The 22,110-nt window shown below is 51.8% G+C and overlaps 6 protein-coding genes across 6 annotated transcripts; 2 read left to right on the forward strand and 4 right to left on the reverse strand.

Annotated features, from left to right (window-relative positions):
• Positions 1-273: 273 nt before the first annotated feature.
• JDV02_008026 (Chitinase) lies at positions 274-1,050 on the reverse strand (the record flags this gene model as incomplete). The annotated part of the gene is made up of 1 exon (XM_047989583.1): positions 274-1,050. The coding sequence occupies one exon, from the start codon at positions 1,048-1,050 to the stop codon at positions 274-276; it is 777 nt and encodes a 258-aa protein (XP_047845586.1).
• A 1,120-nt stretch (positions 1,051-2,170) lies between these two features.
• On the reverse strand, positions 2,171-3,581 carry JDV02_008027 (Chitinase; the record flags this gene model as incomplete). The annotated part of the gene is made up of 6 exons (XM_047989584.1): positions 2,171-2,388; positions 2,456-2,659; positions 2,709-2,917; positions 2,986-3,029; positions 3,083-3,281; positions 3,349-3,581. 6 exons carry the CDS (start codon positions 3,579-3,581, stop codon positions 2,171-2,173), a joined length of 1,107 nt encoding a protein of 368 aa, XP_047845587.1.
• Positions 3,582-5,139: 1,558 nt separating this feature from the next.
• On the forward strand, positions 5,140-8,044 carry JDV02_008028 (uncharacterized protein). The gene is made up of 8 exons (XM_047989585.1): positions 5,140-5,461; positions 5,516-5,667; positions 5,750-5,807; positions 5,883-6,449; positions 6,503-6,614; positions 6,672-7,146; positions 7,236-7,352; positions 7,408-8,044. The coding sequence occupies exons 1-8, from the start codon at positions 5,289-5,291 to the stop codon at positions 7,818-7,820; spliced, it is 2,067 nt and encodes a 688-aa protein (XP_047845588.1). The 5' UTR covers positions 5,140-5,288; the 3' UTR covers positions 7,821-8,044.
• On the reverse strand, positions 7,983-9,257 carry JDV02_008029 (uncharacterized protein). Its single transcript, XM_047989586.1, has 3 exons — positions 8,879-9,257; positions 8,651-8,799; positions 7,983-8,595 (listed from the first exon to the last, which is right to left on the reverse strand). The coding sequence occupies exons 1-3, from the start codon at positions 9,185-9,187 to the stop codon at positions 8,130-8,132; spliced, it is 924 nt and encodes a 307-aa protein (XP_047845589.1). The 5' UTR covers positions 9,188-9,257; the 3' UTR covers positions 7,983-8,129.
• A 1,822-nt stretch (positions 9,258-11,079) lies between these two features.
• JDV02_008030 (uncharacterized protein) lies at positions 11,080-14,574 on the reverse strand (the record flags this gene model as incomplete). Its single annotated transcript, XM_047989587.1, has 1 exon — positions 11,080-14,574. The coding sequence occupies one exon, from the start codon at positions 14,572-14,574 to the stop codon at positions 11,080-11,082; it is 3,495 nt and encodes a 1,164-aa protein (XP_047845590.1).
• Positions 14,575-18,678: 4,104 nt separating this feature from the next.
• JDV02_008031 (Salicylate 1-monooxygenase) lies at positions 18,679-21,557 on the forward strand (the record flags this gene model as incomplete). The annotated part of the gene is made up of 7 exons (XM_047989588.1): positions 18,679-18,862; positions 18,973-19,293; positions 19,352-19,366; positions 19,556-19,782; positions 20,138-20,201; positions 20,901-20,957; positions 21,019-21,557. The coding sequence occupies 7 exons, from the start codon at positions 18,679-18,681 to the stop codon at positions 21,555-21,557; spliced, it is 1,407 nt and encodes a 468-aa protein (XP_047845591.1).
• Positions 21,558-22,110: the final 553 nt, after the last annotated feature.

Genomic DNA, 22,110 nt, shown 5'->3' on the forward strand with positions numbered 1-22,110 from the left:
CTAACCCTAACCCTAACCCTAACCCTAACCCTAACCCTAACCCTAACCCTAACCCTAACCCTAACCCTAACCCTAACCCTAACCCTAACCCTAACCCTAACCCTAACCCTAACCCTAACCCTAACCCTAACCCTAACCTTTTACTTAATACTTTATAGTTTAGTTTCTACCCCTAGGGGTAAAGGCGTAGCTCCTCCCCTTTACTAATTTGCCTATACTTTCTAGCCCTATATACCTTAACCTTAACCTAATTGCTATCCGTCCTTATGCCCTTTATAATGGAGACCTAATCTGGCCTACTTGAGATACTATCTGTGCCGCCTCGGAGGTAAGCTTTAACGCAGCCGGGTTATTCGCTATGCCGCTACCAAACTTTTGGGTGATCATGGCTCCGCGGCTAGTGAGCCACTCTGTCGCCAGAGAGACTACGTGGTTATAGTAGTCAGGCTCCCACTCCTTCCACGCCTCTAAAATGCCCTTTAGTTCCGGGATGAATTCGTCGGCGTGAGCCATCTCCGCGGTCAGCGTCTTTCCGGCTGCTGTAAAAGCCCGCTGCAGGACGGCGTCGTTAAGGTAGTTGAAAATTCCAACAGTTCCCTGCATAGCCCCGAGCACTTGTTTCAGTGTTATTTCGTCTCCTTTACTCGCCACTTTACGCAGTAACGTCTCGAAGTGTTCAGCTCGGCCGAGTGGGGAGTTGCCCATCATTAACGTTCGCTTGAGAACGTTGAGCGGCCCGGGTAGGAAAGTCACGCCCTCGCGATAGGCATACGACCCAATGGTTTCGAAGATGCGGTCGTTGGGTGTGACCGGTAGCGTGTAGTGGGCCGCGTCACGAACGGCCAGGCCGATTCGCGGAAGGCTGACGTCGTATACTTTATTCCAGCCATTGTACACCGCCATGGGATCGAGCTTGTTCTTCATGTCGACGCCAGAGAAGAGCTTACCGGACAACAGGCTTCTTACAAAGCTGTCGATCATGTTGACCTCTCGAAGGTGTTCCAGCTGAAAGCCCTTCTTTGGCAGTTCTGCGGCAGGGATAAACTTCATTGCTGTCGAGCCGCATGTTTCCTTCAGCAGATTGTAGCCGCCGCGGATAAAAAGTGTGTCTGACCCATCGCCCCTAAGGCTCTTCAATCCGGGCCAGTATGGTCGGCTTTTCACGGCCAATTCCTTGCCTTTATAAATAGCTGAGCCTGTCAGGTGGAATAGCGAAAGGAGTTTGGGACGTGGCTGTCCCGGAAAGGCAGCTCGGGCCTCGATATGATTCTCATCCTCCCCTGTCACTCCGCCATCTTCATAGGTCCAGAGCGTCCGATCATCGCTAGTGACGTATGAAGAACGTCTGAGTAAGCTTGTATAGCCCTGTTCATCATTGTAGCCAGCTTCGTCGTCACATGCAGCCCGGTTCTCGATCAATTGACAAAAGTCATAGTCGCAGGTGGCGGTTTGGAGCGTCAGCGTGTTTGGCGTGCAGCAGAGAGCTCGATTTCTTCCCCCTATTTGGAATGTTAGGTATTACAAAAACAAGCGACCAAAGACAGAGTGACAGAAAAGACTTACAAGCGCAGCCGCCGTACGAGTCTCCTCGTTCGTCTTTCAGGAGAGTGACCTCTGACCTGCCACACGTGTTGTCCGCACAATCGCCTTTACCGACCCAGCGGCAGTCGAGTAGTGGTGGAGGGTCATTTTTGGGACAACAGAACTCATTGCCGTGCTTGAAGACTGTGCCCCAGCCTGTCTTGTCCCATATATAGGCGATCTTTTGCTGGTCACTCTTGCACGAGCTTCCGCTGTGATGAAATCAGCCAGCACTCAAAGACCCAAACACCTCATGCTCGAACTTACACTCCATCGGACCAACTGCACTGGCTGATGGCGTCACTGAATATACCCAACTCACAACAAAATGCCTTCTGGCCTCTGGTGCAATGAGCCGTCTCAGAGGATTCTCCCGGTGAACCGCCATAGTCGGACATTGTAATTTTGACCTCACCCGCGTGGCATTGTCCATTGCAGTCTCGTCCGGCATTTGTCCCACCACTACCGCCTCTCCATTGGCATTTGGTCATTCCGCTCCCCTTGGGGCAGCAGATAGGCTTGTAATCTTTTGACTGTCCCGATCCAATCAACAACGCCTTTCAATACAGAAAAAACATGGTCCGGATTGTCAACTTACCCTCCCAGCTTTGTCATAGCCAACCTGGTCATCACCGGACTTGCAAGAAGTGAGAGAGTCCTCTTGAACGTAGCAGTCTTTACGGAGATACGAGTTCAGAGTGTCTTTTGTCATCTGGCTGGCTTGGAGTGTTTTCTTGCTCAGTGGCGAGTTGAGGGTCAACTTGTCTTTGCCCGTGAGAGCCGCATGCGCTGTGAAGTCAAAGTCGTCTGTTCCACCATAGGAGTTAGCCAGGTAGGTTGAGGATAGTGAAGACGTGTTGTCGTTAGCGCGTACCGAGATCGGACGCCCAGATTAAAGAGCCTGAGAATCCAACATCATTTGCCCATTCGACCTTTTGTTGGAAAGTATCCTTGTCGTCATATGAGATCCACTGATTTGTGTCAAAAGTGAAATACTTTGTGGCTGATTCCTTATCATGGGTGACTTTGATGCTGGGGTTCTTCTTTAAGATGTCCTGCACCTCATAATACGCAAGATCTATCACCGTTTTAGCCGACCATATGCAAGCAATTGGATCAAGACCTACATCCGCTTGTCTTTGTGCACACCCCTGGCTTTGCACCTCCTGAGAAGGGGCATCCTGGTGTTGCACAAGTGGGATTAGCAAGTGTAAAAGCCCGACCGTAGAACCCGAAGCCCAAGGCAATTTTGTGAGCTGGGATCTCCACGCGCCAGAACAGCTCTGCAGCCAATTTAATCTCTGTCAAGTTGGTATGACTCTGGACAATAGAGCCGCTGTCGGTTTTCAGTACATGCAAGAAATCGTATAAATCACTATCACTATAATACTGGTCAAGACTCACATCGGATTTGTGCTGTCCCATGTTCCGTGGAGGTCATAAGACATCTATAAAGTTCAGAACCTAAAACAGAGAACTTGAAAGTCAAAATCGAACATACTAAGTTGACCCAGTCGCAATACTTCATCATCCCGGGCAGATCGAACCATTTTAGATACCAGTAAGAAGACGGTGCTGTAAAGGTGATGCCTAAGCTACGCCCTGTTTTATCAAACGTAGCTCGGAGTGTCTTCACGAGCTCGACATAGTTCTTCGTATCCTCCTTCTTGCCACCTCGATCAGGAGCCGCAGGATACTCCCTATTGTAGAGGTGTCAGCAACGAACTTATAGTGAGAAATAACCCTACAGCCGGGTTTATTGCGTACCAGTCCAAATCAACCCCATCAAAACCGTAGTAGGTTAAAAATGCGACAAGCTCATTGGCAAATAGCTGGCGGTTAGACGAACTGCCGGCTATGTTCCCAAAAATGGGCTGTGTATAGGTGCCGTTGTCCGAAAATGTCCAGCCACCAATACTGATGAATATCTTCAGGTCTGGATTCGTGATTTTAAGATCCGAGATGTCATCAAAGAGAGAAATTGGCGTCGCGGCGTCCATAGTTGTGATCTTAAAGGATGTCGGGTCCAGATAAGCGAAAGCATAATTCAGATGCGTTAGGGCCGCGACTTTAGCTTCTTGTTAGGCATACTCATATAATTTGGAGTCGGGAGTTCATACGTGGTAGGTCGCGTGGCGACGTCTTGTGGCAGATGGAAGGGGCATTCCAAGCCTCATAGTACCCAATGACTAGATGCGTTATTTTTCTATCCATACCAGCATTTTACACGGCTCATCTTACCTCTCGACAAGGTCTTCCCTTTCGTTGACCCTCCCGGAGGCGAAGGATTCTCATTGCAGTTTGACTGACAGCCTTTCCCACAGAATTCTGGCAAGGTTTATGTTAAACTTTCCACACTTGACGAACGTATACTATAATGGGTTACACAATACCCTTGGTGGTGCCACAGAATCCGTACTGGGAGCAGCAAGTGTTCAATGGACAAGTTGTCTTGCCATCCTTGGAGTCTCTCCCACATTCAGCAACAGCATCACAGTTACTGGTACAGCCTTTGCCACAGTAGGCAGACCCGTAGCCGCAGATTCCAGATTCTGAACGCTGGTTTAGTAACCGGTATTATTGAGGATCATAATGGGAGTAGATTCCTACCACCGCAACATGCTCTATTGCTGCATGGTTCTGTATATATTTTAGGTATCCGCGCATTGTGGAACACGCCGAGAGAACTCACTTCCTGGGCCGCATGTGTAGTCTTCTCTAGCTTTCAAGCGGTGCAGGACTCTAGTAGCGTCATTGTACGGGGAAACTTCAACTTGAGGCGCGTGTAGGTGACCATGAGACGGCCGATACTTAGGAGACGCAGAGCATAGTCCAATGGTCTGTAGCAGCACCAACGCAATGACAAAAATCGACTTCATGACAAAGATGGTATTCTTCTTTTCGAGCTAAAGAACCGAACATGAAGTGGATGGCGGTTTCGAAAGAAGTTGGCTGCGAAGTACGGCTGTGGGAGGTAAATAGGATGATCGCTCAACATGTATTCATCGAACAGATACAATGACTGTACATGGGCCATGCGCACTGTGGCATTATACTGAGGCAGGGCTTGTTCCCTGAATATATCCTTGACCCTGTTCTCTCTCCACATGCTCAGTGCAATCTTGTCCACCAGCCGCTGCCGCGCTTCCGGTCGTGCCTTGCCTCGCTAAATACATGCCTCTTCGTACCGCGAAATGGAAATGCGCTCAGCTGCGGTGTAACATGGGTAATTGCGTTCCTGCATGGCTGCATGGGATGTTTTGTCGGGCTGCAACGCTTTGTCACACCGTGACCTCCCAGACCGCGCCAAAGCATCCACGTAGATAATCTCCAGCGGGATCTAGAACGTTGCAACTCTGAAGCTCCTGCATGCTGCGCCTCTTATCACAGTTACCAGTTCATACGGCCCACCCCGATGTGGCATGCCCAGAAATTGTGTGCACGGTACGGGAAACTCATCTCCGCAACGTTTCATTTTTGCTGGGTGGTCTGATATCTTCAATTTAGGACATACCCCGTCATGTGGCGGCGTTTCCACTCCAAATTGGCCGGAACATTCTGTCATTGACTGCGACTTAAATCCAAACCTACATGCAGGTGCGTATATACTAGGAGCTCTTGGGCCAACAAGAAGAGGCTCTCTTTGATACTGTTGCGACAACTCAATTTTCGCCTTGCTCCGCCGTGCCAAGCCTGGCACGACAACCATGTCCACGCTTTTCATAACCCTTTTGGCCACGATCTCGACCGTCAAAGGCCAACAATTTGATGGCTATACATTCCCTCATGACTTGCTTGGGCTGAGTCTGGGCTGCTTTGCAGTTGTGAACAGAACCGTATCGTCTTGTCCGGCGTGGTTACCGAGATATGCCGGTTTGGAGTATGTATACCAAGAAGTTAGCACTGCGTACAGCATATTGAGGATATAACTTAGGGGAGCAAGTGTTGAGATACTTCCCAGCGAACAGCTCACTATCTTGTGCGAGAGTTCCTGCCGGCGTGATTTAGGCAATCTAAGAACTTCGATCTTGGGAGCATGTACAGCATCCTCCGATGTAATGGTTCCAAACAAGTTCGCGTACCCAGGTGAGTCCCCAGCTATATAACTGTCCTGTAGCGAGTGGAGAGGTGGACAATCGCAGACAGTATCTGATGTTTTAACTCGTAGCAACTTTCCTGGTTGACCGTTTTCTCTACGCTGCGAGTCTGTCATGTCTGAAAGATAAGTGAGTCTTCTTATGCTCGATCGATGCAACGACAGAAAATTCAACTCAGATACTTGACTGAATCCAAGGTTCAAGGGTTTCCGGAAAGTATTGTGATGCTGTTGTGGCTGATTGGGTCAACCAACCCAATTACACGAACTCTCAGACGTGTTCACAATGCGAGCTGGGTGTACAGCAGATACAGCTAGGCTCACCATTCGGGTTCAGCGACACGCTGGCTCAGGCGTTTGCTGATACAACAAAGAGCTGTAGCGCGGCAAATTATGGATTTGCTACGCCAACATCTTACGCGCTCAATGCTACTACGTTGCCCTCTCCACCTGCATGCATAGGATCAGCATATACAATCAAAGAAAATGACACATGCGTCACCATTTCGGGAGCCAACGATATATCGACATACCAGGTGATCACCACGAACAAGCTCAACCTCGGATGCGATAACCTTCCTGGTGTGGGTCGATCTATCTGTCTGCCTACCGGAAGCAGATGTCGTACCTACCAGTTGGGTCTTTATGAAACCTGCGAGACTCTAATGATGAGCTGGAATGTAACCCTTGCTCAGGTCCAGGCATGGAATCCAATGATCAATTCGGCCTGTTCTAACCTGGCATCGTGGAGAGGCTGGTATCTCTGTTCGAGGTAAACTAAAAAGCCTCTGTTATCTACAAGTTCGTGGTCTTGACATGACATAGTTCACCATCAGGGATAGCCACAGTCGGTTCGGGCAACACCGTGACGACCATAGCCCCAGTGCCGACGAATGCCCAAGATCAATCCAATACTAGATGTGGACAGTGGTACTATGTACGTCACTTACGATTGTTCCCGTGGCCAACCATAATCTCACGTTTTAGTGAAAAGGTCGAGGCTGGCGACAATTGCGCTGCGATATCGCTCAAGTTCAGCCTAGCCCTGTCGGACTTTTACTTTCTGAACCCCCAAGTGGATTCAACCTGCCGCAACCTGAGAGCCAACACTTCTTACTGCGTGAAACCTGTAGGGAACATAGAAACATACTCTAGATACCCGACAAGTACGGCGGCAACCACTTTCACGCGTCCAGTGACGACAAGCGACTTTGTGCCCAGCCCAGTCCAGACAGCTACCTTGCGACCCAAGGCCTCCGGCACTACCAGTGACTGCTACATGTACGAGAACGCGTTCGACTCCACGTCTAAGCTGAAGAACTTGGTCATGGCAAATTCGTGCTCTAATTGGGCAAACTTCGTCAATGTCACTGTTGAGCAGTTGGTGGAATGGAACCCCAGTCTCTCGGCAAGTAACTGTGTGCTCCAGGCGGGGAAAAGCTACTGCGTACAGAAATGGCGGACTCCTCGTAAGGCTTTCCGTTATAAACTTCACCTGGTCTTTTGCCTCTGCGCGTTGCATGTCTACTGTCCACTGACACCGGGGTTTACTCTCTAGCCCATGTGGCGCTGCCATACGACTACTGCGTACACGTGAACCGCACGCGCATACCAGCCTTGTCAGTTCAGCCGTCGGAATGTAGCTGCTACACGATCTTCCGGGTTCAGGACAAGGGTTAGATGCCTTCTGCGATTGTCTGTCTAGCGTTCACATGCTGACTTTCCTGCAGCCAACTTCAACTGCTCCATGGTCCCCAATCTATTCAACATCACAGTCGCAGAACTGACCAGACTGAATCCCTGGATCGGATCCGAATGCGATACTGGTATTTGGAGCCAGCTGACGCCGGACGGCTACGAACAGGTTTGCGTCTTGAAATCTAGCGCGCGGCCAACCGGTTGGCCAATATCCTCAACCACTACAACTTCCATGACAGCCACCGAGACGACTCCGCCGGCTCCTACGCAGCCCGGAGCATCCAAGGATTGCAAGAAATGGCACAAAATCATGAGTGGGGACGACTGTTGGAGTGTTGCCAAGGCGGCAGGTATCAGCTTGGATGCGTTCTACCGGCTGAACCCTGGCGTAGGATCCGATTGTCGTACGCTTTGGTTGGGGTATGCTGTCTGTATTGGAGAGTAGGGAATTGGTTCAAGTACCGCCACGGCCGCGGCTGTGTTTCTTTTGAACCTGATATTTTGAGCTATAGTGTAGATTCAGACTAGCAGCTCAAGCATACTAAACCTCTCTCGCAACCACGGAAACCAAAATATGGCCTTGTACCTCGACATGGCTTGTTTAAGGCTTCAATTGGTTCGCAAAAAGTTCTTGACTTGGTTGAAACCTCCCAACTAATATCACTAAAGAGAAAGTTCTATAATGACATTCAACTTGGAAAGATTCAATCGCCGCAACGGTCCTCACACTCACTCGCAGCCTAAGCCTCCTTAATTACGAATCTCGCCTCCAATGCCCGACAAATACACTCTCATCCTCGAATCCGTTAATGTATGGAGGCCTCACGTACTGGTCGTCCCAGTCGCATTTCCCAAGCAAATCATACTTATCTAGGTATCCGTCCACTGGCATGTACATCCAGCCCACATCTTCCTCTTCGTACTCGGTGGCACCATCATGGAACGGGGAAGGCACTGTGTAGTTCCTCTCCTGTGGGGGAAAGGGAGACTCCCACTTCTTGCACAGAATCTTCACGACTGGCGAGTCACCACCTGGATGGTCCATAGACTCGAGACAGAGGTCATCCACGAAGAGACAATATTCGTATCTGGGCGTGGATGTTGCGTAGAGCCAGCCAAGCTCATCCTGTGGACTAGTAGCATTCGGCAGGAGACGATCGTCGAGGTTCTTTGGGACCCAGGACTGGAAGTGATCTCGGACTTGGTGGGACGTGGCTCCGCTAACGGCGGCTGTTAGTAGTAGAAAACTCAACATAGACGCGTTGCCAACCGTACTACAGTGTCTTCTCGTCGATGACGTGGAGATCGTGGAATTTCAGCATATCTTCGCGGATGTAAAACGCGAGGCTTTCTTGGACCTTGCTGCGTAAGGCTTCCAGCAGGCCAATCCAAGCTGTCTGATTACCTTCAGAGCACCGATATATCTAGACCCTGTGCGTTAATGTAATGCGTCTTTAGACCATCTAAATAGAAAAGAGAAAGAGAGAAAGGTGTATGTCTTACCACGAACCCCCAGACGGAATCGCGAAACTGTGTGCACGTCAAATTTGATTCGATATGGTCAAAATCGATGTCACGGGTCGACGCGTAGTCGAGATATGTTTCGGTCCTGGAGACCCGAGAAGGTCCTGCCAAGCTACTGCTCATGGCTCGAGGACGACGAATCCAATCAGCTCCAGCCCGGCCCAGTGTTCCAGGGTGCGCCGAGTGTGTCGTGGCGGCGGTATTATCCAAGGTTGTGAATGGGGACTTTAGACGGCTTCGGGCGGCGCGAGAGAAGGCGCTATATCTAACTGCAATGTGTCGCAACATGACAGAATTGGGGGTATCGAGGGGCACATGGAGTTGTGTGAGAAAGCAAGTGGAAGCGAGAGAGAAGGTAGGTTGCGCAAAATTTATTACCTGGGGCACTCGCCCATTTTATTAAATGCGGGAACTACTAACATTATTCATTGCCCACATATCTCTATTTGCCCGCTTCGCGCACGATGTGACCCTAACAACTCAGCAGCCGAGAACCCTAGTAACGCGCAGGCCTTAATTGCTACTGCAGCTCGGTAGCCCGCGATGGCTTGAATTGCGTGCAGTTCTGCGGCTGGTGCTTTATTAATTGCGCGTAGTCTATAGGCCATACTAGCCTGCTAGCAGGGGGCGTAGCGTAGCTACGGAAGGCCTGCTGTGCTAACATGACTGCGAGCCCCCGGTTTTTATGGGCGGGCGTGGGCAAGAAAAAATATGCTCCTGGGTAAGTAATAGCTCTCATGCTAAGAAGCCCGACGCCTTCCAACTTGAGATAAATAGCCGAACTAAATCATCACTGACAGGAGGTAAATTCGCTAATGTCCGTGAGTGTTTTCTCGCTTTGGAAGTGGCTAGCAAGAGACCACCACAACTCATCCGTAAGAAATTCTCATCTAGGAAATCCACCAACACATATGCGGGGTTGGCGCCTTGTGGGCGGTTGTCTTGGATTCGTGGCCAATCACGGACGCGCTGTAGCCACTGATCGAAAGGGATCACACCTGTCAGATCAGTCGGGATGTTGAGCGCGTCGGCCAATACGCCAACAGTGTCGCTCCAAACTTGCCTACATGGGTTCTCGATATGGTAGATGGGGTGTAGTATCACGCCTTCTGGCTGTGTGAGGATGTCAACTAAGCTCCGAGCAACATCATCGGCGGGCGTCCAGCCCATGTTGCCTGGAAGACTTGGAAGTGCGCCCAGGGTCTGAGATGACTTGACTAGGAACGACACGTGCTCCATAGGATTCCAATGACCGTTCGTTGTGCTCCCAGCGATCTGACCTAGCCGCACTGCAGTCGCACGAAAGTGGCCAGGATGCTGGAGGAGGGTCGATTCGAGCATCCGTTCACAGGTGTATTTTGCTTCACCGTAACCGGTTGGTAGCACGCTCTGAATTGGCACGCTCTCCTCGGGTACGATTGCTTGTCCAGTCCAGAGGGGATAGTGGCCAACCGTGGCAATAGAGGAGACAAATTGAAATGTCACGCAGAGGTGCTGGTGGGTTGAGATGTCCCGAGCGAGATGAAGCATGTGTGCCATGATACGTAGCTGCGGCTCAAACTGCCTGAGCGTCCATTTGGAATGCATCAGCCAGGCGTTGTGCACTATATGGGTGACGTTGTTGAGGAGCCAACTATAGTCATCGTCCCGCAAACCAAGTTGTGTAGTTTGAGATAGATCCGATTCTAGGACTCGTAGTTTGGCTATCGCGGCTGTGGGGAGTTCAATGCCCTTGGTGCGTAAGGCTTGCATCTGTCGCTCCCTTGGTTTTTGCTTACCGGGACGGTTGAGGCAGACGACGTATCGCACGTCAGTGCGTAGTGAGGCCACCGCGACGAGGTGCGACCCTAAGCTTCCAGTCGCGCCTGTGATCAATATGCCCTTGGCGCTTGAACAGAGAGGAGGAGCGCTCCCAGTCGAATGTGAAGGCAGCTTGTTCAAGGTCCCGGCCAAGTGTTGGGTCAAGTTGCGGACGTACGTGGCGATGATGTTTTCCCGTGCTGCGTCTTGTGCTGAAAATTTGGCTTTACCTTGGTTGTAAGCGCTCAATGTTCGTTCTTTCCGCCTTAATTGGCATCTGTTATCGAGGAACGCATCGTATCAGTATTAAGGTTGAAATTGCAAAGTAGAGAGGGAGAAGTTTAAACGACAACTGACTTTTATCGGCACATGTAGGCTACTTACCGGCCAGTGTCGCTGGCAACCGCTATTATCAACTTTTCTATGTCGCTCTCTGGCGTCTCGCCACCTGTCCAGTCCACATGACCATAACCAGCGGCCTTCAGGTCCGCCTCCCATCTCGACTCACGCGCCAAGGCATGTGGGCGCCCATCGTCGAATAGCCACCATCCCTCGAACAAGCCGAAGATTAGATCAACCCAGTAAGGCGCGCGCGTCATCTCTAGCATGAGTAGGAACCCGTCTGGGAGGAGCATCTTTCGCACATTGCTTGCGCTGCGCACGAGAGAGTGAGTGGCGTGAATAGCGTTGCTCGCGACGACCAAGTGCTGCGTGCCAATCAAATCATCGTTAGGTTCCTTCTCGATGTCGTAAACCTGGAACGCCATCCATGGGAACCGCCTGCCCCAAGTCTTACGCGCGGTCGTTATAAAGGATGGGGCCAGATCAGTGAACGTGTACTTAACGGGTATCTGCAGTCGTGCAAGCAACGGTACAAGGCGGCGCGTTGTACCGCCGGTGCCGGCCCCCATTTCCAGGATGCGCAGTGGCTGGTCTGCGGTGATGCCTTCGAGGTTCGCCACCAGCCGTGTCATGAAGTACTCCATTTGTGAATACATGACTTGATTCAGCGGCCACTCGGCGTAAAAGGCACTGGCAAGGTCGCTGCCTTGTTGACTACCAAATATGAGTTTCACGCCATCCGTCTCCCCAGAAAGTACCTGGGCGAGATTCGCACCTGCATGGTTGGTCAACTCGTTGGCTGGCAGCTGGTCGGGAAAGCGTGTGATGAGTTCCTGGTAGACAGCCTTGCTGTGTCGCGGTGGCAGTGGCACCGCAGTGCGAGTGATGACGTCCCCATCTATGTTGAAAATCTGGGTTTCTGTCTCCAACATGTCGTAAAGGTGTTTGACGAAGTGTGAGCAGCGCTTGTCGTATGATATGCGAGGCAGGCGCTGGCCTGGTCGGGCGTTGGCAAATCCGGCTCCAAGCTCCTCGAAGGCTTCGAGCACAAACGCTATCGTCAACTCGGTCTGCAGTGGTAGCACTTCAGCTACATAGTTCTCTTGTGCTAGCTCCTCAACGCACCGATCTGTAAGTTTCTTAGTCTCTGCGAAAGCATGCATGACCAGCACTGATGATAGGCTGAGCTTGCTAGATTGCGAGTGTCCAGGTTTCTCTTTGTCTGTATCTGGTTCCGACGCTGGTGACGTCAGACTAGTTGTCGCCACGGCACTGTCTGAAGATGTTCCGGTGCTGTATCCATCACCATCGCTATTCAGATGTGAATGACCAGCGCCGGGCGTTGCGCCCCTCTCGATATCTTTGCCCAGTGCGAGAGAGACACACCTAAGCAAGCCCGGCATATCGACAACAGCGAGGACCTCTCTGTCCGGAAGTTTTGTCTGAAAGGTACTCTCGATTTCGCGAATGAGTTCCATACCAGTCAGAGAGTCAATTCCAAGGTCTGCCAGTTCACTCTCATCCTTAATTTCGATAACTTTCAATCCTGTTAGATCCGCAATCACGGCCTTAACTCTCAACTTCACATCGTCTGAAGCAGGATGTTGTTCTAACTGTGCCAATTTCAATTCAACAGCGGATTGGACGTCTGTTGGCAGGATCCCCGTGGTGTCGCGTGTAGCTGGGGACGCATTGCCCCGGTCCAGAGTGATGCTATTGCTTGATTGAGGCTTGTATGGAAGGGAGGCCGATGCGCGCCTAATTGATGGTGTCTCAGCAAGGAACGCATCGTCACTGAGGCGCGCGAGCATTTTTTCCATGGACAGTTTCGGAACCCTGACATATGCAATCCCCAGAATGACCTCCAACAGTTTTCCATTCACGGCGTCAAAGACGAAGACGTCGGTCAGTGACAGTCGATCAGACCGGCGATGGTGCCTAGCAAAGGCGTGGAACTCATTTGCCTGCTTAGAGCATGGTGCTCGAATCCACTGCTCGATAGCATTTGCCAAGAAGACCTCTCCAGGGGACCGGTCCGTCAGGCAGTTCACCCATAAACCGCCGAGCTGGCAGAACGTGTCGGCAAGATGAGCATCAAACTGGACAACGTTGTTGCGGTGCTGCTTCTGGCGGATAATGTACCCCGCGGTCTCATTACCAGACCCAGCTATCTTCTGCAGTCCACGGAACTCGTCACCATAATCCACGATGTCGGTAAACACGCGGTAGATGGTGCGATTGGTAAGCATCTCATCGACATCGGAACGTTGCAGTAGATCCAACGCGCGATGATGTCCGATCAAACGTTCGAAATGGGCCAGCTGTTGTGTAGGCGACCGGCCATTCTGGTCTTTGAATACAACGTTGCCTATTGTGTGCACCAGTCGACCCTGGGTCTTATTCTCAGGACTGAATACCTCAAACTGCCACCTGTTGTCGCCTTGAGTGTCGTAGTAGATCTCGATATAAGTCATACGCGTCGAGTTCCCGCATAATGGTGAGTGATACTGGATGTCCTCAAGCTGCGGCTCAGACAAATTTTGATTCTCCGAACGAATCGTTCTAATGGCGTCAAGTACAAGGCCAATTTGCACGGTGGCGGGACAGATTGGTGCCGTTTGAATGGTTAGATGCCCTGACAGTACGTTCTTGTACTCTTCTGTCGTGGTATTAACACGGAATCGTGCCACTGTCTTGGCCTGACCGTCTTGGAATCCATCAAAAGTCAGAAAACCCCCAGATTGCTGATCCACCCCGGGAAACTTCGACTCCTCCTCAAGAGACGCTGGCACATTCTTCGGCCGTGTCTTCAGTGCCTTCCAGTGTCGTGCCTCTGGGTCAAACTGGTACGGCGGGAGAAGTAGGGGCTGGATGTTCCCCTCGAAAGATTTCTGCAACGCGTGGTGCGCCCAGTGTTGCACATGTAGGCCGGCCTCCCAAAGACTGATGACGTAGTTGGTCAGCCTATTCCAACCGTCATCACAATTAGAAAGGTCGATGCTCTGAAAGAGGTATTGTCCAGTACGCCGAAAACTGCCGAGTGCTCGGGACGCCATTGCTGTAATAGTCGAATTGGTACCTGCTTCGAGGAAAATGCAGCGTGATGCACCGTAATGTCGCGCAAGACGATCGATGGCGTGGTGGAAGTACACGGGGTTGCGCATGTGGTCAGCAACAAAACTAGCCCGCGGTGCTACTAGTGGCGCCTCTTCATGTTCCGTGGCTCGCTGAACAGGGATCACGGGGTTCTTGAGGATGATTCCATGAGTAGTCTTCTCAAGGCGATCTAGGAGAGGGTCGACCAAGGCAGAGTGGAAAGCGTTGGTGACATTCAATCTTTTATACCTCGTAGTTTTGATGGGATGTGCTTGAAGCTGTGTGACCAAAGCATCGATGGCTGCAGTTGGACCAGCGAGAGTGAAGCTGCGTGGCCCATTGTAGCAAGCTATGTTTGGGGGGTCGCCTGGATGCTTCTGCTTGGCTTCGATGAGCAGCTTCTCGACATCGCTCTGCTCGGCCTCAACGACCAGCATAGCTCCCTTGTCAGCTCCCCATGCATCTCGTACCAAGGCTGCCCGTTTTGTGATTATCTTTAGGGCGTCATGTAAAGAGTAGGCTTCTGCAACACATAGTGCTGTAAGCTCGCCGAAGCTGTGGCCCACTAACGCAGCTGGTTGGATGCCGACGTCCATCCAGCAGCGGGCACAGGCGTACTGTGACGCAAAGAGTATTGTTTGCAGCTCCACTAGGTCGGAAATTGGGGCTTGTTGGAAGATGCCGGGAAAGATACTGTGGTATCCGATTGCCTGGACGACGGCATCAACGTGATCGAGATGCTTTCGTAGCAGGGCCACGTTGTTATATAACTGAGGGTCGAGGCCGACATATGTGGAAGTTTGTCCGCCGAAGCACAATACTGTTGTGGGCCTTCCCGGTAATGCCGACGACGAGGTTCCAGTCTCACCTTGTTCGACAGTGGCTAATGTTTGATTGAGCTCTTCGATTGAGCTTGCCGTGAAGATATATCTCCGTTCCAAGGTACGATTGCTCTGGCGAGCAAGGTTGAAAGAAATGTTCGCAAGACATGTTTCCTTAGCGTAGTGATTGATGAACTTTCGAAATGATTTTGCGAAGCGTCTCAAGCTCTTTTCGTCAATGATACTGATCCAGAACGGGTATCTAGTCCCCGATGGAGGTCTGGTCACCGCCTGCGTAGACGGCGCTTGCAGAACGATCACGGAAGCGTTTGAGCCGGAAGCGCCGTAGTTGTTAACAAGCGCAGCGCGCAAGCGTGTATCCCACGGCTGCGCGTGAGTAGGTATGAACATATGATCGGCCGAAGATGCCCGTAAAGCTGGATTCATTGTCATAAAACTCGCTTGCGGTGGAAGCATGGACTTGTGTAGCATAAGCAGGACTTTTATAAAGCTGATGATTCCTGACGTGCATTCCATATGGCCAACGAGACCCTTGACGGAGCTGACCATGAGTGGACTGTCTGGGCCGCGAGTCTCTCCGCCAAAGACCTGCCGAATGCTGTCAAATTCTACCGGATCGCCGACGTTGGTACCTGTGCCGTGCGCTTCGATGACCGAGATTTGTGAGGGTTTGACGTGTGCCTTGGCCGTCACAGTGTAGAATAGATCTGTCAGCGACGGTGCGTTCGGGACGAAGACCGGTGTGCAATTTTGACTCTGAGAAACGGCGGTTGCAGCAATGACACCGAAGATAGAGTCCCCGTCAGCGACTGCTCGATCCATCTTCTTCAAAAATACGGCACCAACGCCTTCTCCCCGGCAATATCCATCAGCCCTACCGTCGAATGGCTTACATTGTCCGGTAGGGCTTAAGAATGAGCCCGACGCAAGATTCTCAAACCATGCGGTTGAAGTCATGATATGCGACCCGCCAGCGAGTGCCGAGCTACACTCGCCTGAAATAATCGAGTAGCATGCCTGATGTAGAGCTACTAATGACGAGCTACAAGCCGTGTCGATAGTAAGTCCAGGCCCGGTCCAGCCGAAGTAATGCGATACCTTGCCAGCAATAAAGCCCTGTAGGTTGCCGGTGGCTGTAAAGGCATTTGCGTCATGACACGCCACGTTGTTCTCATAGTCGCTAAGGCATACTCCCACAAAGCAGCCGATCTTGGAATCGCGGTCCGTTTCGGACTTGTTGAAGTAACCGCTCTGTTCAACAGCTTGGTACGCCACCTGTAGCATATGCCGCTGCTGTGGATCCATAGTCTCGCTCTCTCTCGCGCTCTTCTTGAAGAAGCGATGGTCGAACTGATCGTGGCCCTCAATAAGGTTCGCAAACCACTTTCGCTTCTGGGGAGTGCGGAATGCTGAACTGTCCGGGAATCTCCTCGTATCTCCTAGCTTAATCTCCTCGTGCTGGGACTCGCCGTTCAATAATAAGTCCCAGAACTCATTTAAAGAGTTCGCCCCAGGTAATTTGCATGCCATACCCACAACTGCAATGTCGTTTGCTAACCAAGGGCGATCGGGCCGCCGGTCCTGCGCTACCCATCCGTCGACTTGTTCTGCCACACAGACCAAGTGCATTTTCGCCTTCAATGCCAGTGTTGGAGGCACACTGTACTCCGGCCCCATTGACAAGACTTGTAAGTCGTCTCCTTTGTCTCGTACAGCGGCAGAGAACGTATCAAGCCAACAAGGCGGCTCAAGAAGTATAAGTCGAAGCGCGTGAGAGTGCAATGGGCCGCTTTGCAATAGATCGCCGGTGCTACCAACAGCTCGAGAGGGAATCACCATCTCCGAAACATCAGGGAGCTGATATTCGACATGTGAATCGCAAAAGTCAATGAGCTGGCCGACGATGGCAGCGTTTGCTGGCGAGTGGAAGAATCCGCAAATGTCAACATCGGACACGTTCAGCCCTGTGGCTTTAAGCCTTCGTGTGAGATCACATGTGCGCTCCGCTGGAGCGGTGATGGTGCTCCGGTTCTCGTCATAGTGAACAGAAATATAGGCCTAGATGGCCGTTGTTAGTGAGACATTAGAGTACGTGGACCTGAGCGCGCCAGGACAGTGGTGGCCCTACCTGGTCAACATCGGTCAAAGTCCTCAACATGGCTTTGTGCTCTTCTGCCGAGCTCCAAGACACGCTCAACGACTTTGCCGGTGCTCCAACTAGCGTTGTATACTGGCTGTCAATGGCCAGGCCCACAAGCATACCAAGTCGCACAGCGGCAGCGCCGTATCTCCGGAAGTCGACCATGTTTCGAGCGCTTGCCACAACAAAGGCGCTCAGTAAGCCCGTACATAACCCTAGTGTTTCGCTATTGCATTGAGATCCGGTACTGGGGGCACCTGCGCTGCCGAGTTTGGTGCCCATCTGTCGAACAAATACGGCATATTCGGCTAGTTGAGTGATGACAACTAAGGGAACGAGTAGGACGCTCGGTAGCGGGTACGTTGTGTCTAACGGTTGATCTGTGAGAAACGCCTTGCTGAGGTCCGCCAGTTGCATATGTGCCAGAGCAGCCCTTGTCTGTAAGCCTGCAATGGCCGTAGCTGCCTCATGGACGCCATACTGGAGGGACGTGATGACGTTGAGGAGCCAGCCGTTTTCGTCGATCTGTCGTACGAGGCCGCGTGCTCGCTCAACAGACGACGCGTTGAACGATACGGCAAGCGAGCCGAACAGAAAAACAGTTGGCCGCCCTGATGGGACAGGCTGGTCCTGCCGGTAGCCCGCCGTAGCCATGTCAGGTAGATACATGTAGGTTGACTGTCACACACAAGTGGCTCCTTTCCGAGTCGAAATATGTTGCCTTTAGCTTTTCGTTGACCTCGATTATCTTTGTGAAGATTAGCGGATTATAGCGGTGCGCTTTCATCTCGCTCCGCGGTCATGGCGCCAAATTACACCACACCCATTGCGCCGCATTCGGCGGCTTTCGCAGCTTCTTGTCGGCAACTAGTCGGACAATTTTCGGCCCCTACCAAGTGGCGGACAACAGGAAGGCGACGCTCGTTGCCAAAAGCCAATGCTTGCCATGTGTCGAACAAAGTTGAACTCCGTGTGCGGCCGGTGCTTAGTTGCGAGCTTCTTGATGATGCTGGCTTGTCGTTGCCGGGCTTCAGCGTCCACCGTCCAACCACGAGGGGGGCAGCTCCAAGGCCCCTGAAAAGTCGCCGGAACTATAAATACACCGAAGTAACTATCACATGCCACCAGTCAATTGGGTTGCAATTCACCCCCAATGATAATGGACATGGGTCATACATTCGTATAATTGTCATAGTAGGCTTTCATCGAACTCCTTCAATTGCACGCCATAGTGGGAAATTCTGCGTTTCTCGCGCTCTTTCCACGACTAGCGAGTGACAACCCAAAGGCGCTGCCCCGGGCCTCAGGAGATTGTAGGAATATGCCGACAGACGTGGGGTTATTGCCCTGTTGCGGCGATGCGTTAGAGAAACTCCGAGAACCCTGCCGATTTTCTGTAAAAGCACGTGCCTGGGCCACCGGACGGATAGCAGAGGCAAAACCGACTTCGTATATCCTGTGGCACAGCTACAGCCAGCAGAGAGTGACTGGTTCCCTGCCCTTCGGAATTCCTTGAGAACACTCTCCCAAATAAAGCACAGCTGACAGCAAATTTCACAATGCCGGAAGACGATCGTGATTGGGCGAAGCCACATCTCGCCATTGTCGGCGGAGGAATTGTGGGAGTGATTCTCACCTTGGGGCTTCTGCGGCGGAAAGTGTCGGTGCGCTTGTATGAACAGTCGACTGGTTTCCAGGAGATTGGTGCAGGCATCGCCTTTTCGGCGTGCGCGCGCCGCTGCAGTACGTATAAAAAGCCTTGAACCTTCTTATTGATGGTGTAGCTTTACAACCACAGCCATTCAAAGTATTATTAAGGCTTGGCTGATAGGGCAACTGACGATGTATGGCAGTGGAACTGATAGATCCCTTGATAATTGAGGCACTGCAAAGTTGTGGCGCCGTGTCCGTGTCTGATGACACAAATGACCTGCGCTGGGTTGACGGCTATAACCAACCCTATGCTGATGACCCCCGTTACGAGAGGCCGCTGGCTGAGATCAGCGGTAGTGGTTTCAGGGGCTGTCGGCGAGACCAGTTCCTCGAAGAGCTAGCTAAGCAGATTCCTGGTGGGGTGATTGAATTTCGCAAACGATGTCAGACCATAAGCCAGAAGCAAGGCGGACGAGTAGTGATCCAATTTTCGGACGGGTCTGTGGCCGACGTTGACGCTGGTACGTTAGACGAATGGATCTGAGGTCCGCCCGCTTGACCTAGCTGACAACGACCAAGTGATCGGCTGCGACGGTATTAAGTCACGAGTTCGCCAACAACTTTTTGGCGAGGATCATCCAGCATCATATCCACAGTACACTCACAAAGTGGCGTACAGAGGCCTCGTTCCGATGGACCTCGCTGTTGATGTGCTTGGGGAGTGGAAGGCGAATAATTTCCACCATCATGTCGGGCCTCATGCGCATCTAACACACTATCCAGTGGCCAACAAGTCAGCGCTGAACGTGGTCGCCTTTCTCTCGGACCCTGACCCGTGGCCTGATCGAAATACTATGGTGGCTGAGGGTACCCGCAACGAAGTGGAAAGCGGGCTACGAGACTGGAACCCAACCGTGCTAGGTTTAGTCCAACTTCTCCCGGAGAGACTGATTAAATGGGGTGTCTTCGACCTCGGCGAGTTCCCCGCGCCGCGGTATTACAATGGTCGAGTGTGTATAGCTGGCGATGCCTCACATGCAAGCAGCCCACATCATGGTGCAGGTGCTTGTCTTGGTGTAAGTACAAGTTCTATTCATCCGTACATTGGCCTTGATAGCTTACGGCTAGGCGTACAACTAGGTTGAAGATGCTCTCTGCCTCACTACGCTGCTAGGCCATGTTCATGAAACGCTGGATAGTCCTCATCCTCGTCCAGATCTCACTATGTTGTTTGCACTAGAGGCGGCATTCGCGACGTTCGACGCGGTTCGCCGGCCTCGCAGCCAGTGGCTTGTGAATAGTAGTCGGCGGGTTTGCGCCTTGTACCAACAAGAAGAGTGGGCAGATTCTAAGTGTTGGGTCAAGGCCGAGACGTGCTTCGAAGAAATCCGGGACCGTTCCTACGAGATCTGGCATTTTAACGTTGACAGTATGCTGCAGGAGACACATATGGAGTTTAGAAGAAGATTGGCTGAGGAGGGTTGCAAGGTCAAGAAGCAGGAGTGAATTCTTGGGGGTAGGCCTATCGGCGAATAAATCGAATGCCAGAACTCGCCGGGCCAAAGACCTATTGCGTCCAATACCGCGACTGATTTCTTGCATTTAGTCATCTATAAAAGTAAACCGACATTCCGTGAGCAAGCAATCAACAGGGATTCCGCGGTGGCGGCAGAAATTGAGTACGCGTCTGTTATAGAACGAAGTCCACGTCCCGTCCTGCATATCTAGATTGTCTTTACCCATATCACTGAATGATATATTGACTTTCGACATGTCTGCGCTTAGTACCAAAGTATTGGTGCTTGTCACAGGTGCCAACACGGGGCTAGGTCAGTTGCCAAGGTCTATTGTTTTGCTGTTGTCTCAGTAGTGGGAGAAGGCGGTGCTAGAAGGGTGGGGGGGGGGGGTCCACAATGGTCTCTAACTTTAAGCGGTTTCGTTATAGGGTTCGAGATAGCGAAAGTTCTCTTCGCCCGACCTGGGGCATACCATATCCTCCTGGGATGCCGGGGCGACATAACTCGCGCAATTGACGCTATAGCAGAGCTAAACCAACTTTCGCCAAACTCGCCCTCAACGGCAGAGCCACTCTCAATAGACATATCTTCTGATGAGTCTATTGCCACAGCTTTCGAGCAAGTCCGAGATAAATTCGGCTATCTCGATATCCTCGTGAATAACGCAGGTACGTTCCAGCCAGTTCCTCAACATTTAAATGCGGCAAGCTAGATCTAACTATCATATAGGTGCTGACCTGGACCTGGCCGTCGCGTCGGGGCGGATCACCAAGCGCGAGTGTTGGAACGAGACCTGGGATGTTAATGTAACAGGCACGCATCTCTTCACGGAGGCTTTCGCGCCGCTTTTACTGGTCCCCAAGGCGCGCGGCTCGCGTGTCCTCTTCATCACTAGCGCGTTGTCTTCCATATCCGAATTTGCGAACGGAACAAGTCCCCGCTACGTGCTCTCGCCCCCAGGATGGCCCAAGCCGAGCACTCTATACCTGGCTTATCGCGCGAGCAAGAGTGGAATGAACATTCTGGCGGTGGAATGGGCGCGTCTCCTACGCAATGATGGCGTCAAGGTCTTCAACGTGTCGCCGGGATTTCTCAACACGGGATTGGGGGACGATCGCGCTACAGGGAAATGGAGGGATAAAAGCTCTTGGGGTGCCCTTGATCCCGCGATTGGAGCTGCCTTCTGCGTTGATGTCATCGACGGCTTGCGGGATGATCAGGTGTGGCCCATTCGAGTATTGAGAAGAGATGTCGTGCAGCAGTGGTAGGAGCAAGGCCCAATGGCGCAGTACTTGTCGTGCTGTAGTTCAATGTCACAATATGGCAACCGTGATTACTTTTCTTGTTGCTCTTGGATATATGCTTGGGTTATTCACTGTTCATCGGGACGCTTGGCCGGCGCCACCATCGCCAACTGGCCGCGGCCAGAAGTGGCCTTGACTGTTCTTCAATGTACTTGGTACGGACTCCATACTTACAGGGTGTATTTTATTAATAACAACAATCATTAAATCGCCGGCGGGAACTACATCGTCCCACGTTAGTTTATTCCTACACGTGCAATGCAAATGGGACAAGAGTAGGCCGTGTCCAGTTCGCGGCAAAAAAGGGAGGAAAATTCGCCGCTACTAGTGCCCACCCGTCTCGGCTTCCGCTCGGAGGTCCAGCGGCCATGCTGCCAAACAAATACGTGGAGCTTGTGCGAGGATGTGAGGACCACAAATCACACGGCATGCCATATCATACATGGTCAGAATCAATGACTACTGGACACGACCGCACAACAGCCATCCTCAAGTCGCCGATAGCTCAGTGCAAACG

Source organism: Purpureocillium takamizusanense, chromosome 8, assembly GCF_022605165.1.
Source record: "Purpureocillium takamizusanense chromosome 8, complete sequence".
Classification (NCBI taxonomy): domain Eukaryota; kingdom Fungi; phylum Ascomycota; class Sordariomycetes; order Hypocreales; family Ophiocordycipitaceae; genus Purpureocillium; species Purpureocillium takamizusanense.

Coding starts and splice junctions, on each gene's coding strand:
- JDV02_008028 (XM_047989585.1), top strand. CDS start 5,289: ATGTCCACGCTTTTCATAACCCTTTTGGCCACGATCTCGACCGTCAAA. Junction 6,615..6,671: donor GATGTGGACAGTGGTACTAT/GTACGTCACTTA, acceptor TTTAGTGAAAAG/GTCGAGGCTGGCGACAATTG. Junction 7,353..7,407: donor CTTCCGGGTTCAGGACAAGG/GTTAGATGCCTT, acceptor ACTTTCCTGCAG/CCAACTTCAACTGCTCCATG.
- JDV02_008029 (XM_047989586.1), bottom strand. CDS start 9,187: ATGTTGCGACACATTGCAGTTAGATATAGCGCCTTCTCTCGCGCCGCC. Junction 8,800..8,878: donor ATTCCGTCTGGGGGTTCGTG/GTAAGACATACA, acceptor CACAGGGTCTAG/ATATATCGGTGCTCTGAAGG. Junction 8,596..8,650: donor ATCGACGAGAAGACACTGTA/GTACGGTTGGCA, acceptor AGCCGCCGTTAG/CGGAGCCACGTCCCACCAAG.